This window comes from Nelusetta ayraudi, unplaced genomic scaffold (assembly GCF_046127955.1).
Source record: "Nelusetta ayraudi isolate G7.1 ecotype Tasmania unplaced genomic scaffold, CSIRO-AGI_Nayr_v1 ptg000018l, whole genome shotgun sequence".
Taxonomy (NCBI): Eukaryota; Metazoa; Chordata; class Actinopteri; order Tetraodontiformes; family Monacanthidae; genus Nelusetta; species Nelusetta ayraudi.
The window spans coordinates 2,020,001-2,035,819 of NW_027466068.1; the positions used below are offsets into that span (position 1 = coordinate 2,020,001).

The 15,819-nt window shown below is 48.0% G+C and overlaps 1 protein-coding gene across 2 annotated transcripts in view; it reads left to right on the forward strand.

Annotated features, from left to right (window-relative positions):
* Positions 1–2,914, forward strand: part of hscb (HscB mitochondrial iron-sulfur cluster cochaperone) — a 15,733-nt gene extending 12,819 nt beyond the window's left edge. For both annotated transcript variants that reach the window (XM_076025719.1, XM_076025720.1), the window contains 4 exons: positions 1,337–1,426; positions 1,543–1,687; positions 2,516–2,563; positions 2,673–2,914. In XM_076025719.1, coding sequence (XP_075881834.1) covers positions 1,337–1,426; positions 1,543–1,687; positions 2,516–2,563; positions 2,673–2,767 — 378 coding nt within the window. In that variant the 3' untranslated portion in view covers positions 2,768–2,914. The remainder of the gene's footprint in view (positions 1–1,336; positions 1,427–1,542; positions 1,688–2,515; positions 2,564–2,672) is intronic.
* Positions 2,915–15,819: the final 12,905 nt, after the last annotated feature.

A 15,819-nucleotide genomic window follows, 5' to 3' on the forward strand; every position in this document is an offset into this window, starting at 1 on the left:
TATCATTAAAAGTGGCAGGGCAGTTTCCGGGAGTAAGCGTGATGACTGCAAGGAGGAGGCGAGGCGTTTTGCCGCGCACGTAATTTATTCTGTACACTCAGGTGGAAAAGCACAATGTTGTGACAATATGATACGGAAGTCAGGAAGGTGGCGTTGTTTAAATGGTTCCCACGCGCACACACACACACACACACACACGAGCACGCACGCACCCCCCCTCCCCCCGCTGTCCAATATTGTACCCAATGTGTTTTATTTATCAGCACCTCTGGCCATTTTTTCTTAATTAGACATCTTCCAGCCTCAGGGGTCTTCATCATATATAGAAAACTCATTACTTATACAGGGCTACAAGGCAGCCACCCACCGCACGGCTTGTTATTACAGAAACGGCTCCACGCGACGGGCCCGTGGGCTTCACGCTCGACACTATTGATTTCCACCAGAGCTGACAAACCTGATAGCTGCAAAGTGAACGCAGATCTGCCAGCCCTCGCTGCGATGATACTTCCTCGCCGGCACTGTTTTCATACATCTGTCGTGTCAAACATCCACCTGCGTCCCTTGAAGGGTCCCAGACTGTTTGACTACAGAGGAGCGGCTACGTGTCCCGCAAACTGATTTTTGCTTTGGTGGAGGATTTGGGTTTTAAAGGCCCGGTGTTTGACAAAATGTAGTTGTTTTTTTTCTTCCAACAATCATGTGTCTCCAGCCCAGGCGGTAGGCGAACTCCGGCCCGGTCATACCAAAGACTGTAGAAATGGTACCCGTTGCCTCCCTGCTTGACGGGGTTTAGATCACCCAATGATTCCCGGGCACGGCGCTGCTGCTTCCCACCGCTCCCTCAGGGGACGATGGGTCAAATGCAGAGGACAAATTGCATTCTTCAGGATGTGACAATCACTGGGACTGGGTTTTTCACTTTTTCCGTGTTTTAAGATTCATTTCAATAAAGAGTCAAATAGTGTGGGTCTTCAAGAAAAACAGATATTTCGATGTAACGCTTTTGTTCACTTTAAATTGACATTAACGTGCAGTACATTATTTCTGTATATTTTTTCTCCTACGAGGTGGCTCACCAAAACACTCCATCCATCTGCTCCGGCTCCTCCTCTGACAAATTTTCGAACCCATTGTGCCCCACCAGTCAGGGAATTTGCCCACCCCTGATCTAGCCTGTCAATAATCTGTCCACTGCAAACTTTTTTGTGATGTCACAGGCCATTTTCTGCTCATGTGTGTATAATAAGTAGATCACAACTACGCTTGTGCGTCCCTCCCCTGTTCATGAGCGCTTCCATCGCTGCCTCCAAACTGTCGGCCCCGTGTCTTGCAGGAAGAACAGAAGTACTCCGAAATCCAGTCGGCGCTGGTGAACAAAGCCTACAAGACTCTGCTCAAGCCTCTGAGCCGCGGTCTTTATATGGTGAGTCAAATCCACGGCTTCACTGCCAACCAACAGTTTATTTGCCATGACGGCGAAGCGGGCCGAGAGGAGGTGGAGCCCAGTTTTGACTGCAACCTCGCCGTCCTGCGTTTCAGCTGGAGCTGCGGGGCGTTGGCATAGAGGAAGGCACCGACGCCGGGGCGCGTTCGGACTTTCTAATGGAGCTGATGGAGATCAATGAAGCCCTCGATCAGGCGCGCACGTCAGAGGAAGCGGATAAGATCGGACAAGACACCAAAGGTAAACACGTGTCAGCGCCCGCCGCCTATCGATTTCAAGTCTGATTAAGTGATAACGGCCGATTGTTGCTCATAAATTAACGGAGCGGGAGGAGCCGCGCGTCGCCGCTAATCGGCCCTGACACCTCACACACTCGGCGCAAGGAGACGGGCGGGCTGCTTCTGCGGGGGGTTAAAGTTGGACGCCTGAAGAAGGCTTTCGGCTGCCGCCGTTGCCGTGGTAACGGCAAGTCGGGGGGGGGGAGGGAGGGGGTGTCTGCCGCTGCGGCCAAAACTAATTCGGCAGCCGCGCTCGCAGACACGCAGAGGGGCAGAGGTGTTGTTAACGTGCGTCCATGCAGAATGAAGATTGGGCAAAATGATTGTTGAAAGTGTTATTGTATCTCTGTATTCCTGGGGATAGGTGTTGTTCTCCTGTGAGGTGGTGGTGGGTGAGGGGGGGGGCGCTGTTTCCCATTGTTGACTTGCTTTCCAATCCAGGTGCACATGGTTGGGCCTGATCATGGACGTATTTATAACAACTGGGGACCGGACTGGCAGAATGGCGGTGTGCCGATGTTTCCCCAGTGGCCACTCGCGGTACTGCAGCAAAAAAAAGCTCCCCCCCCCCATAGACCGCAATACAAATAATAAATAAACGCATTTAAAACGGCTGACAGGACAGCTGTGCAGACGACTGTGACCAAACCACTAAACTTCACGTATTCCTTATTATCCGTATTGCTCTGTGTGTGTTCTACCTGCTGTCTTGTGTTGAAGCACTTTGCGCCTCCTCTGTTTCCACTCTGCGGTCGGCCCTAACTGCCACCCGTCTGCCTCTGACTTGCAGCGAAATTGGCAGAGCTGACGGAGGAAATTGACGCCACCCTGCACAGAGGTACTCCTCTCAGACGCTCTGAGCCCAAACACTCCTCTCCCCACCTCTCCCCTCTCATCCCCCCGTTTGTTTTGTGATCTAAAAACTCTGCCACTCTTCCCGTCACCAGGAGATCTCGGCGCCGCCAAAGCGCTGCTCGCCCAGATGAAGTACTACGCCAACATCGAGGAGAAAGTGAAGGAAAAACTTTCCCAATTCATGTAACCTCCCCGACTCTCCGGGCATTTTACTGTCATTTTTTACATTTGCACATACGCACAAAATCTATTGTATATTTATTTCAGAATTATGTACATTTATTCTTCAACTTTAATAATAATAAAAACGATGCTATGCACAAACCTTGTTAAATGGTGGCTGCAATTAATCCTCTGTTCTTTCTTGAAAGATATGATTCATCCATTGAGTTCATACACTTTTGTGAATTGCAAAGCACTAATTACGCCCTCGTGCGTGCATAATGCATCATTATGACAGACAGAGAGCTACAATAGGTCCTGATTAAAATGATACCCTGAGTGGCCATGTGATCATCCGGCCTGTCAAGAGAAGCACCGAGTCAGTTTCTCAGGTTACCTTTAGGTGGAGACATAACACCTTGACAATCGCGACGCTGCAGGCGCTGCACATGTTACACAAAGTGGATGTGGAACCAGCAGGGGGTGTCCTTTATGGAGGTAGACAGCCTTTTGAATAATGCATGGCGGTTTCAACACGTAGCATTAATGCCGCGATAATCAAGGAAAGGCCCCACGGAATGATAATGGCGGCAGGGGGCGAGGACGCCTCACACGTGGAATTCCTCGCTCGTGAAGTGATCTGCGTTAACCTTGTGCGCCCGTGCCTGCCGCACGCTGATAGATGCATCAGAATGTAAGTCATCCATTTCCCTCGGTTTCATTTTAAATTTAATCCCCCCCCCTCCACCCTGCCAGCACCATAGAGGGGAAACTAGACTTAATCTGTAATTACTTTGCAAATTGGAGCTCCAGTCACATCAAGGCTTTTGATCTGGGAAAGTGATACCAACCGGCCCGAACCAGGCCGAAACGCAGGGGGGGTTATTGTTTCATCTGATGGCACAAAGTGAACCGTCATATCGCCTATCATGTGGACGCTGTTATTTGAGACACACTCGTGCGTGCGCGTGTGCCTCTGGTTTCATCGTGGTAGATCCTGTGCGGCTGGCGGCGCACTGTATCGCATCCCGACTGAGTGTTTATTAAAGTCGGGAGCAGCGGTGTCATGCGTCTGAATGTGTTTGGGGTTTTTTTCTACCGTGGAGTCGCTGCCCCTTTAATACGCGGGGATCGACGGTGAATTGAACAGGGCTTCTCCCACCACGAGGACACTTGGGGAGGGGGAGGTGGGGCCGCTATTTATTATTCATGGCGTAATCGGAAGGCATCAACACCACCTTTTAAATTAATGAGAGAATGCGATCGACCAACGGCTCGGGCCGTCGCTGTGTCCCGGAATGCTTTGAAATTGAGTTTGAAAGGCGCGGACAGGCCACACAAGCGGCCGTCTGCATAATGGACTCCAATGGGAGGGCCCTGCTAAATAAACCTGCCACATGTGCGACCGGCGTGCGCTGCCTACAATGTGTTGAATCAGCACATTCTAGCATCACATCAGTGTCTTTTGGAATCTTTTCAGCAGACCTCGACATCACGACGAGATTCCTTCACATTGGAACCAACGAAAAAAATTTGATCACACTTGAAACAGCTCGCATGTATACAGGCAATCAACCCGCAAAATAAACTGGCCTTGTGCAGAACAGTTGAAGTATGTCAACATTTTGTAATCAAGGTAGGCCAGGACAAAAACTTCAATCATTGGGGGTTCACATGTTCAAGTAACACAAGTCATGAAGGCGGAGAAAATAGTGGGATCTTTACCTCTGTGGATGTACACATTTGCATGTGTGACCATGCAAACGATCCGATCTCTCTGCTCAGACCACAGACGAATTTGCAGATATCCAAATCACACATTTCCACAGAACGCTGTGACGAATCCAACGTGTGCCACTTGAGAGGAAGACGATGAATACACAGAGTTGAGTAACTGAAAGGTACTTACCTTTCAGTTACTCAGCTCACCAGTTCCTCTTTTTTTACAACTCAATCGTAAAATTAACACAAACTCCTCTCAAACTTCAACTACCTAGCTGTGGACCTTACTGCCATGAACTCTTCAGCTACATCGCTCACAGCCACGGCTGACCACTGTGTCACAGTTTTCCATCAGATCAGTCTTTTTGCCCGGCAGTGACTCACAAGAGAAATGATCCAGCCTGACTTTCTAAAATTCCACTCTATTTCTCACCAGTGGCCGTAATGAGGCTGTCTTCACGCATTAACATCAATGTAGTCCTTTTCACTTATGCCTTATTTTGTGGTGCTGGAACATAATTTGCTCCCCTCCAAGCCCTCCCACCAGTGTCAAGAATCCTCCAATCATTTTCTACATGATATCTATTATCTGTCTCTGCCGATACTAATACAGGGTTGTCCATCTCCTGGGTGTGCAGCGGCTGGTTACACGCTGAACATGTTGCGAACAAGTTCACAGGGCTCATATATGTACAGACCAGCTACGATAGGCTCGCACCCCCACCCAGAGGCCAGTGAGAATCACAAATAAACCCAACCTGCGTATCTCTGGACTGCAGCAGGAGGTTTTCCAAAAAGGAACTCCAGCAGACAAACAGATCAAACGTCACTCTGCAGTAGGTGTGAACCCGGCTTCAGAACGTTGCTTTGAGCTACCACGTCATGTTTTCCCCACTATCTCAAATTTAGACACTGGGGGGTTGGAAACTGAATCTCCGGGGAGACTAATGAGAACTCTGTGAAGGTGTCTCAATGAGCCTCCAACATCGTGACTAATGAGGTGTGTCTTTGTTTCAGTATTAATCATCATGTGGCCTCAGTGTAAATATTCTAATCTGTTATTCCGACCTGTGTCTTAATCATCGCGTCATTTCTCCAAGAATCGGATGAAGATTGAAACGTTTAAGCACCAGGGCAAAGGGGCCAGTGTTTAATGATGGAGTACAAGCTGGAAGTAAACTTTATCCGCAGATCCAAAGGACGGCGGATGAAAGCTGCGACTGCGGAGGGTCCACACCGAGTGAGCGATGACTCACTGGAGCTGGGCAGCCATCTTTATGATCCATACTCCACCGCTCAGCTGCCGGGTGACTCACGCAGCCTGCCATGTGTTCAACTTTTCGCCACAACCTGTGCCAAGATAATTGAATGATATGGGGCTTCTCATTCGCAACGTACTATGTTGTGAATTTATGATATTTATAAAGTGCTAACTCGATTTTCTGTGTCTTCGCTTCCTTCCTCTGCGCTCTGAATAAAATTGTAAGTCAAATGAAAATGCACACAAGTGCCTTCGCTCTGGGCTATACGCTGTTGTGGAGATAATCCGTGGTTGTCTGAGCCTGACCACAGCGGGTCAGCTGCTCCTCTGACCTTTAAATGTATGCCCTACAGAGAGATTTCTCATGGAGTCTCTGCTTGCCTCCTCGATGGAAAGCAAAAAACATTCAGTAAACTGGTCACAGCATCTTTTTTTGTGTACACACACACACACACACACACACACACTTATGTGTTTGTGCAGACCTGCTGTCTTTAAATCCCTCACACTTCTTGGGATGGATAATCGTCCTCTCAAAAAGCAGCCACCCAGTAATCCCTCAATCAATATCCTCTCCTGGACTTCATGCCCGATGAGTTCTTTCTTGTGGCACACATGACGGCGCGCTGTGCGAAGGTGGCTGGAATTGCTTTTCTTGCAGATCAGTCAGTTAGATGTGTTGCCGTTTTGGAGCGTGTCCCGTATCGCCAAAGAAATACATCGTTGCGTCTGTGCGTAAAAGCGTAAATGGCTTATAGACGTCAGCCTGATGTTCTCCGTTGAGCTGTTGAAGGTTTACTTATTTTTCCGTCCATCCATTTTTCTCTCACTGCTCATCCTACACTCTGGATAGCGAGGGAGCTGGAACCTATCCCAGTTGCCTTTGAGGTGAAGCTGTCCATAGATAGCAGCATATACAGAAAAAAAAATCTGCCAACCTTGAATTGGGTGCTGGGTTATGTTCTACCCTGTCGCTTTCCTATCAGCCTCCCTTGGTCCCTGCTTCGTGTACTGCGCACTGCACTAATTCTAACCCTAACCTTAACCAATCTGAGACCAATCCTGAACCTAATGCTAACTTCAAACTTAACACTAACCCTAACTGTAACGCTGACCAAGGGAGGCAGGTCGAGACCGAGGAGGGCAAGTCGGAAAGCAAGGAGGCAAAGTTTTGGCATTGCCACAAATGGATTCATAATTCCGCAGCCCAGTATCCAGTTTGTAGAATACATCCATGGATCACACACAGGACAAGTCAACGTTTCATCACAAGGCTGACACAGAGAGATAAACAACCAGCCACACTCACACCGGCAAACCTTTTGGAGCTGTAAATCAAACCTAATGTGAAAGTCTTTGGTTTTGTGGTAATGCTAAGAGAGACACCCCCGAGAACATGTTAGTTGTTGGAGCACAGAGACAGGACGAAAGAGATGCAGGGAGAGGCAGGTGGCAACAGCAGAACAGTGACTATGCCGCTGCATTATAACAGGGTATAGTGAATTCCTGTACGCTGTGACTTTATCAAGATTAGCTCTCATCTTTTATCTGCCCATAATGCAGAAGTCTTGGGTACGTTTTCTGGTGGCTAAAGATGCACATTATCGTTATAACATTAGTAGAGTGAATTCAGTTGTGACAATATGGGAGCTGTCTAGTTTGGAAAGAAGGGCCTGTGTTGTTATTGTTTGTTTGGACAAAAGGGATGAGTATGATTTTGTTGAACCACAGCAAAGTGTTCCCACGAACAAAAATCAAGTTTGAACAAATTGGGAGCAATTGCGGGTCAATTATGTAACACAGTGTTCTCTGTGTCTTCAGTTCAAAATATTTTTTTTTAAATTTCGGTTTCCATTACAGTGCTCGGTCAGGCAGGAGTGTCGTTTAACTGAGGAAGACCTTGAAAAGTCATAGCTTTAATTTTTTCACTCTTGAATGTTGGGCTATGCAAAAATAAAGCAACAAGAAAAAGAAAAACAGGAGATCCAGTGAAGTAAAAAAACAAACAAAAAAACATCTCATATGAATCTCCGTCACATCTGAGGCAAGCAGTGCAAAGGGAGACGAAAAACAAATATCTGAATGTGTGCAACGGTTTTGAAGCGCGCAACGCCCGAGGTAAGAGAGAGGTCCACTTTTAATTAAACATCTGAAAACCACAGACGGCGAGAATCTGAATGTTTTGGGGGATTCATTTCCCCGGTTTGGCTGTCCCGGTGAAATACCAGGAGATATCTCTTCAAAAGGCTCCTTTGTGGTGCCCAAGTTTGCAAAGTCTTTGAAGAGGAAGAACCTGCACTTCTAAACAAGGGGGAAACACAGATGAGCCAAGCTGGGTGGAAACTACTGGCCTCCGGTGGGTTCGCTCTCCTCGAGAACTCCGCGGCCGCACCTCCTCCGCCCATCACGTCTGACTCAAAAGAAAAAGAAAATACAGACGCATCTACACGAAGGTCTTTCCTTTTAAGATAAAGTATTTTAAAAACAAAACTATATAAAATAAAAGTTACAGGGCTCGATCAGGTTTTTCAGCTCAAGTCAGTGTCGACCTTAGCCGTCAATAGCAAAGCGGGAACGTCACTGAGTAAAGCAGTCAGTTGTTCTTTAGTGTGAAACTGGCAACCACTTGTCATACATCAGCCCCTACTGAAGCTGCGCCACTGTCTTTAGCAGCAGTTAGCCTCGCCATGGCTTCCTGGAACTCCTCTTTTCGTTTTTGTCTGCAACTTTTAGGGCAGATTCAGTCGATTGCTTCCTGCTTTGGTCAAAGCAAGGATTCCAGCCGGTTTTCTAATTCTGAGACTGAAAGAAAATGCTGTCAATTTAAAGTTTGACATTATGGATGATGTCCTGGGGGTTCAGCTGCGACCCAGCGCTACCTTTGTCCCCAGTTCACTGCTTTCTCAGTCAGTGAAGCACTTTCCTTTTTTTTTCTTTTCTGCCTGTGTCTTCCAGTCAACTTTCAACATCTGCCTGCTGCCTCAGTCGCGTTAATTAGCAGGAGTTTTCGTTCCCGAAAAAGAAAGAACAAACTAAGCACATTAAAAAAAAAAAAAAAAGGTGCTTCCCTCCAGCTGGTGAGTGAGTCATAAATCAGAGCAGAATCTATTGTGACTGCGGGTGTTTCTTTCTCCTGGAAGTCTGGTCTTGCACTCGCTTCTCTCCCCCCGGCTCTGCGTGGTGTTCAGCAGCTGAGCAGCACCATGAGCAGCGCAGGTCCGCCGCATCGGAAACACATTCAACGCCCTACCACTGGTTTTGCCGCGTGGCATCGACAGCGTGGACGATTCTATACGTCCCGAGTGGCGAGAGCAGAAAAATGCGTTTAAATGCTTGTGCGTTCCGCTGTGTTCATCTGTGGGGTGAGAAGTTCGCATCGTGGCGAACCGAACGTGAAAAATCTCGTCCGGGAGTTTTCCTTCCTGAATCACGACAGATGTTCACTGACTGCTCTCATCATTCCACTCTGTTTCACCTCCTTCTCCCAACTTCACATTGTGTTGTCTTTCTCATTTTATCAGAGACGCCTCGGGACTGAAGGAACTGTGCATTTAACTCATCGGTCAGTTGGGGGCAGTGAAAGCAACAAAGTTCTGGTTTATCAAATACAAAATTGGCCCCTTCCTGTGGGTAGAAATGAACCGGGCAATAACGCGCTCTCCGGCGTGTAAAAAAACGATTATTCACATGTCGGAGCTCTCACGGCTTTGTCAATTTCCAAATCCAAGAGCGAACCGCTCAACGCTGCACGTGGTGGAGCGGTTTAAAGATCGCAGGCTGTGACGAGGACGTAAGTGCTGCTGTAGCACCAGAAATCCTGCTCCCTGGCAGAATCTCACATCCCGACATGTGAGCGTGCACTCGACCCCGCCCCCTCGCTGTTATCAGTGAAAAGAGACTCAGCGAAAAGACAGAAAAGCGCAATTGTCACAAAAAGAAATCACAGCCAAAGTTTTTGTTTCTTTTTTTTTTATTATTATTTAACTTTATTTCTTTTTCACTGTGGACGTTTCCCCAGCAGTGTTGTGCCTGGGGCCTTTCTGTGTGGAGTTTGCATGTTCTCCCTGTGTCTGCGTCATGGATGTATTATAAGAACAGGATACCGGACTGGCAATATGGCACCGCACCGATTTTTCCCAGTGGCCACTCGAGGTACTGCAGCAAAAAAAAAAAAAAAATCCCATGGACCCAAAAAGCTGTTTTCCCATAGAGCGCAATACAAAAATAAACACCTTTAAAACGGATGACAGGACGACCGTGACCTGAAATGCGGAATTCAGAGAAAATCTTTCTATTGTAGATTTTTCATTTATGCTCTTTTAGTCGTTAAAGAGTTTATTTGCAGCGCGACGTCACAACGTTGTACGTGCTGCTGTGTCTCAGCTCCTTCTGATTGGCTGCATCCTGACATGTCTCTAAGTGACCTTCTCAAGAATCCTTCTGATTGGCCAAATAGACCGTGTGAGTTACAGACTGGGCGTTTCAGCACAGCACCGCTGGTCTGTGATGGAATCCGGTCTTGGAATCCAGGCCGGGCTGGATTCGTTTCTGGAGCTTCAGCCTCAGACAAGCGGTTGCACGAGCCCGGCCGGGCCGCCAGCAGAGGGAGCCGGCGAGGTTCCCAGCAAAGAAAATAAATGTTGCCGCTGTGTCATTACCGTGCAGGAATCCCGCCAGATCGCTGCACCTGCGGCACCCCGAGGCACTTGGTCCTCCACGACGTCGGCCCGCCTCGCTGACTTCCCGCCGCTGCTGATTTAAACTCATTGCTCGTTTTTCTTTCTTCTTCTTCTTCTTCTTCTTTTTTAAGCAAAAAAAAAAAAACCAACAAAAAAACGAAACAAGCAGCGGTCGCCTTCTCGGCTCCTCCGCTGCTGATATCTCACACAACGACTCTCATTACGCCACACATCCTACCAAGTTCAGCAACGGTCTAACCTCACCCCCCCCCCCCCCCCCCACCACTTCCTCCTGCTGCTGCAGCTGTTTCTATGGCGACGCCAGCAGCCCCTGCTGCAACTTTAAAGCAGCAATAAACACAAAAGCCAGAAAATGGATTTGATTGATCTCAACACCCCCCCCTCCTGCTCCCCCACGACTCCCCCACCACGCCACTGATATGTAGACAGATAGTGGTGTTTAGGTGAACAGACAGAGATCAAAAGGACGATAATTCTCCGGCTCCGGCTTACAAATTTGCCACGGGTTTAATATCTGCAAGCGGCGCCTCGTAATAAGGTGCTGGGCTTTTCTTAAAGAAAAAAAAAACATGTTTTTTTTTTTTTTCCACGTGATCCTTTTATATGCGAATCCAGCCGCAAAAAAACACCCCCCCAAAAAAAACACATGTTCAGTCACTTTCCAGGGAAAAGAGGCAGACCTTTTCGCCTGGAACGTCGACTGCAACGTCGCCGGCGGCAGGTTTGTTCGTGAAAGGACCGCCGAAGAGGTTGTGTTTTCACCCACGGTCAGCCTTGTTGGCGCGTGCGTGCGTTTGTGTGTGTCTCTGTGTGTGTGTGTGTGTGTGTGTGTGTGTGTGTGTGTGCTTCCTTTGTCACCACGGTAACAAAAACTGTTGAGTGGATTTCTGTAAAAACTTTGAAGGACGGGGCACAAGCCAAGGTAGGGAGCACTGACTGAATTCTCTCTCCCTCTGTGAGTGTGAGTGTGAGTGTGTGTGTGTGTGAGAGAGAGAGAGAGAGAGAGAGAGAGAGTGAGAGAGAGAGAGGACTCTTTCTTTTTTCATTTTCCGCCCAGAAATTTCCATCAACTTTCCAGGAAATATGGCTTTAGTAACACTTGGCAGTGTTCATGCACTGGGTTCAGTCTTTCATCTGCACCCCCCACCCCCCCACACCTTCTTATTTCACACTACGGGTTTGCCGTCTGTATAACTCACTCCTGTCTCCAGTTCAAATTGAGGGCAGGGGGATAAAGCGCCATAACACTGACTGACCCCTCCAGTTCCTGCTCAGACACACAACTTCTGCCGCTCTGCAAAGATTACCCCCCCCCCCACACACACACACACCCCTCCTTTCCGTCTTCCTGCTTTAATCCTGATTCCCGCCCCGAAGGGGGTGAGAGGGGGATAAAATGAATAAATAAATAAATAAATAAATAAATAAATAAATAAATAAAAATAAAAAAAGCAGCAACGCGCCGCCGCGATGCGCCAGCTCGGTGACGAGACTCAGCCGGAGCCTCTTGCCAATCACTGGAGTGGAGTGAAATTAATCACTCTCCGGGCTGTCAGTCGGCGTCAGCCAGGAGACATTTATCGCTGAACCCCGTGTCAGTAATTTGGCAATAACGGCTCCTTTGATTAATTCACTGTCTGAATCTCTGCCAGGAGCGCAGGGGTTCGGCGACAGTGACGGATTGATGATGCTTGTATCCTGTTATTCCGCGGCCCCTCAACTCTTTACACCCTTTTGATTTGACGCGCGCCCACATAAAGTGCCCGTACGGCGTGAGAGAGGGAGAGAGAGAGAGAGAGAGAGAGAGAGAGAGAGAGAGAGAGAGAGTGAGAATCATTCCAGGCTGGTTGGTTGGTTGATATTTTTTTTTTGGGGGGGGGGGCATTTGTTGCATTTAAAGTCTTTGCAGGAAGTTACGGGGGGAGAATTGTCTGTCTGCGCCCTCAGATCAGCTCTGCTTAATGCTGCTGCTTTGCTGCTCAGGCAGAAAGGAAAAAAAGAAGGAGAAAAAAAAAAAAAAAGAAACTCTCGATCCGCAGCGCGAGGATTTCTGCAAGGAAGAGACGATTCACAATATTTAGTCAGAACCGGCAGCGGCAGGGGGGAAAAAAGGGTCTCGTTCAGCAGGTGCTGTCCTACATATCGCCGACTCCTCTTGATTTTGTTTCTTGGACAAACTCGGTGTATACTTCAGGGTGCCTTGAAAGGCTCGAGCGCGAGCGATGCGACGCGCCGGAGATGTGTTATTCTTTTTCATTTGACAGTCTGGAAATGCTGCCCTGCTTTTCCCTCGGTGTTTTCTCCGCCACAGATTTTTGATTTTTTTTGATTTTTTTTTTTTTTATGTACATATACATTATTTATTCATTTTTTTCGCCCCCTGCACAGACCACCTTTTCGCCGAGCCAAATGAAAATTAATGACTGTTATCTTCCACGCGATTGAGCATATTTGCGGGAGGCGGCGGAATCCTAATTTGAGAATTACTGCTCCATCATGATGAAAAATAGCCGTTATTATGACGCATAATTGGGGATTTTTAAATTCGGTCAACCGGAAATCCTGACTTCAAGAGTAAATAATGTGGGTACAAATGATAATAATTATATATATATATATATATAAAAAAAGCAAAAGCCTGTCAGATCAAGTAGCCTCTGTGTTTGCAGAGAGCTGCTCCTGGGGAGCCGACGAGTCGTGAGAAAATCCTTGCTGCTGAACTCATCCATCTGTCAGTGGAGCTTCATCATCCTCCCTTCCCTGCACTCATTTCTTTTATTTTCCCCCTCCTGCTTGTTTACACGAACATCCGTGGATCGCTTGAACTCAACCAACTCTCTTTTACCCCCCCCAAAAACGTAACCTGTCTGTCTCCCCTCCTGGCAGACGCTTCATCAGACGACTGGAGAAATATTTTGGGAGGCCCGGTGCGTTGTGTTTTATTTCCCCCCTATATTTTATTAAAGAGCAGGTTTCTGACTGTTGCCATGGAAACCCAGCCGCACCGTGACCCCTCCCTTGGCGATACCTTATTAAAGTGATTTTTTTTTTTTTCCTTTTTTGCAATTCAACCTAATGGAATAGCTGTAATTGGATTAGTATACTATTACAGCTATTACATTTATCTTCACAGCCCTCCCTGAAATCTCTTAAATGTTCCACTCAGTGAGACGCCCCCCCCGCCCTCCCTCCCCCTCCTCCCACCCTCCACTCCCGGTCCCTGGGCGCCGTTAATGCAAGTGCTTTAGCAAGCATATCATTTGCACACGTTCCTGAATAGATATGTAATAGCCATTAACGTTAGTGATAGCGACCTGTTCTGCTCCGCTCAGCTGACAGCGAACAGCAGTTAAGAGCTTAGGAGAAGGGAGGGAAGAAAAAAGGTTTAATTCCGTAAAAAAAAAAGAAAAGAAAAAGATGTTGAAAATCAAAAAAGCGTGTTTTCCGAGCGGCTGCCAGTCCTGCCACCTGCCTCCCCCTCCCCCTCCCCCGAACCCCCGTCTCTCTCGTACATGTCTCCCGTTCCAGCTGCCTGCTGGAAGAATTAAGGAGGAGATTTGGAGAGCCGGGGCAGATGTAACAGCTGAGTTGACATTAGCCTGCATGGGACAACATGCTGTTCCGATAAAGAGAGACGCTCTGCACTGGCAACTGAGAGGCTTAAGGATGTTGCCTGCTTCATCATGTCCCTGACAAGCTCTCTGACTTGCCTTGCCAAAGTGTATTTTCTGCCTGGTGGGCATGCATATTGCAGAGGAGGGGAGACAGAAGGCTGCTCGGGTCCAGGTGGGCCAGAAACCCGCCAGACCCGCAGAATTCGACCAGCTAGCTTCGCTTCGCACACAAGCGAGCTGTCAACTTAGCGGCACCTTAGCAGGAGTTTGAGAGGAAGTTGGTTGCCTTTTGTGACGCGGGAACTTTTCCTGACGTGTCAGGCAGCGGCTGCTGGGATGCCTTGTCACACCGCAGACATGCTTGAATCAGTACATTAGGCGAGAGAGCTGCAAAGTTAACACAGTGTCATTTAATCAACTATTTAGTACGCGCTTGGCAGCTCTCGGGGCGGTGCTTTCTGTTAAGGCTGTGAGTGACACATACTGCCGCGCGGGATGAGGATTCGCTGTCCAAGTGGTGTCTGCTGTCTGCGAGTACACACACCAGCAGCGGCAGCGGCAGCGGCAGCTCCTGGACTCCATTAAGAGGACTGAGGCTATCTCATCATAAGGAACACAGTGACATGTTATTTCACACTGCCAGACTTTCCCCCGCATGTGTGAAGTCCCATTATACAGATTCCTCTACATCGGCTCATTCGGCGAGGCCTGCATTTAATTTTTCTCCTCTCAAAAGGAGCCCATATTGACTCACGCGCCTTAATTTAAACTCAAATTACAGCGGACACATCTGGCGAAAACAAGAAATCTATCCGAGAGGCAGTGAGCGAGCCGTCGTGCTCGAGCTTCACCAAAATATCAAGATTAAAAAACAAATGAAAGTATCCATCAGGGTAATGGGCGCTGCGACTCTCCGTGAATATGCAAGGCATTAAATTTAGTTGAGTTTATGGGCTAGTAAACGCTGCCTAGCCTGCTCCCGGAGCTCGTCTGGCACTTTGAACTAAATGACACAACCTCCCCACCTACACACTATGAGAATTTAAATGATCAAACACATCTCTATTAATTTCCTCCCAATGGCCCCCCCCTCCTCCCCGCCCCGACACACACACACGCGCACACACGCACACACACACACACACACACACACACACACACACACACACACACACACACACAAGAGCGTATAAATTAACACTTTCTTCCGACAAGCGCTCAGAGACCCTGGATGTTATTGTGCAATTACACCCTTTAACCTGAACCCTATAATTGCCTTATATATTTGTTAATACAAATAAGCAAAACATTTGTAATGGCCTCGCCGATGATTGGCCAGAAGATTGGCCAGGATATTCAACACATGTGGCACGTGAAGGCAGTGTGAGTTAGCAGCGAGCTGATTAATAAAAACCCACACAGGCAGAACCGGAGAAGCTGTAGAGGCAAACGGCGGCAACGAAATCAGCACAGTTGTACAGCACCGGTTTGCTTCAGGCAGGAAGACAATCTGAAGATGATGACGGCTTTTTTTTTTTTCCATTGGACTCCTGGATTCTGCATTAGTCGGTATATTTTCATTAAGAAGTCACTCCCCTGCAGATATATGATCATTACGGTGGGCAGTGGGGCAGTTAAAATAACGCTCAAGTCCTGCTTAAAGGGATCGTTTGCTTCTGTAACCGGGCCACTCAGGAGTCTCTGAGGTGGAGTCCGTATGTCTCACAATTGGGCTACGATAGCAACCGCAGCAGGAAGTGGCGACATGATGGCATGTGCG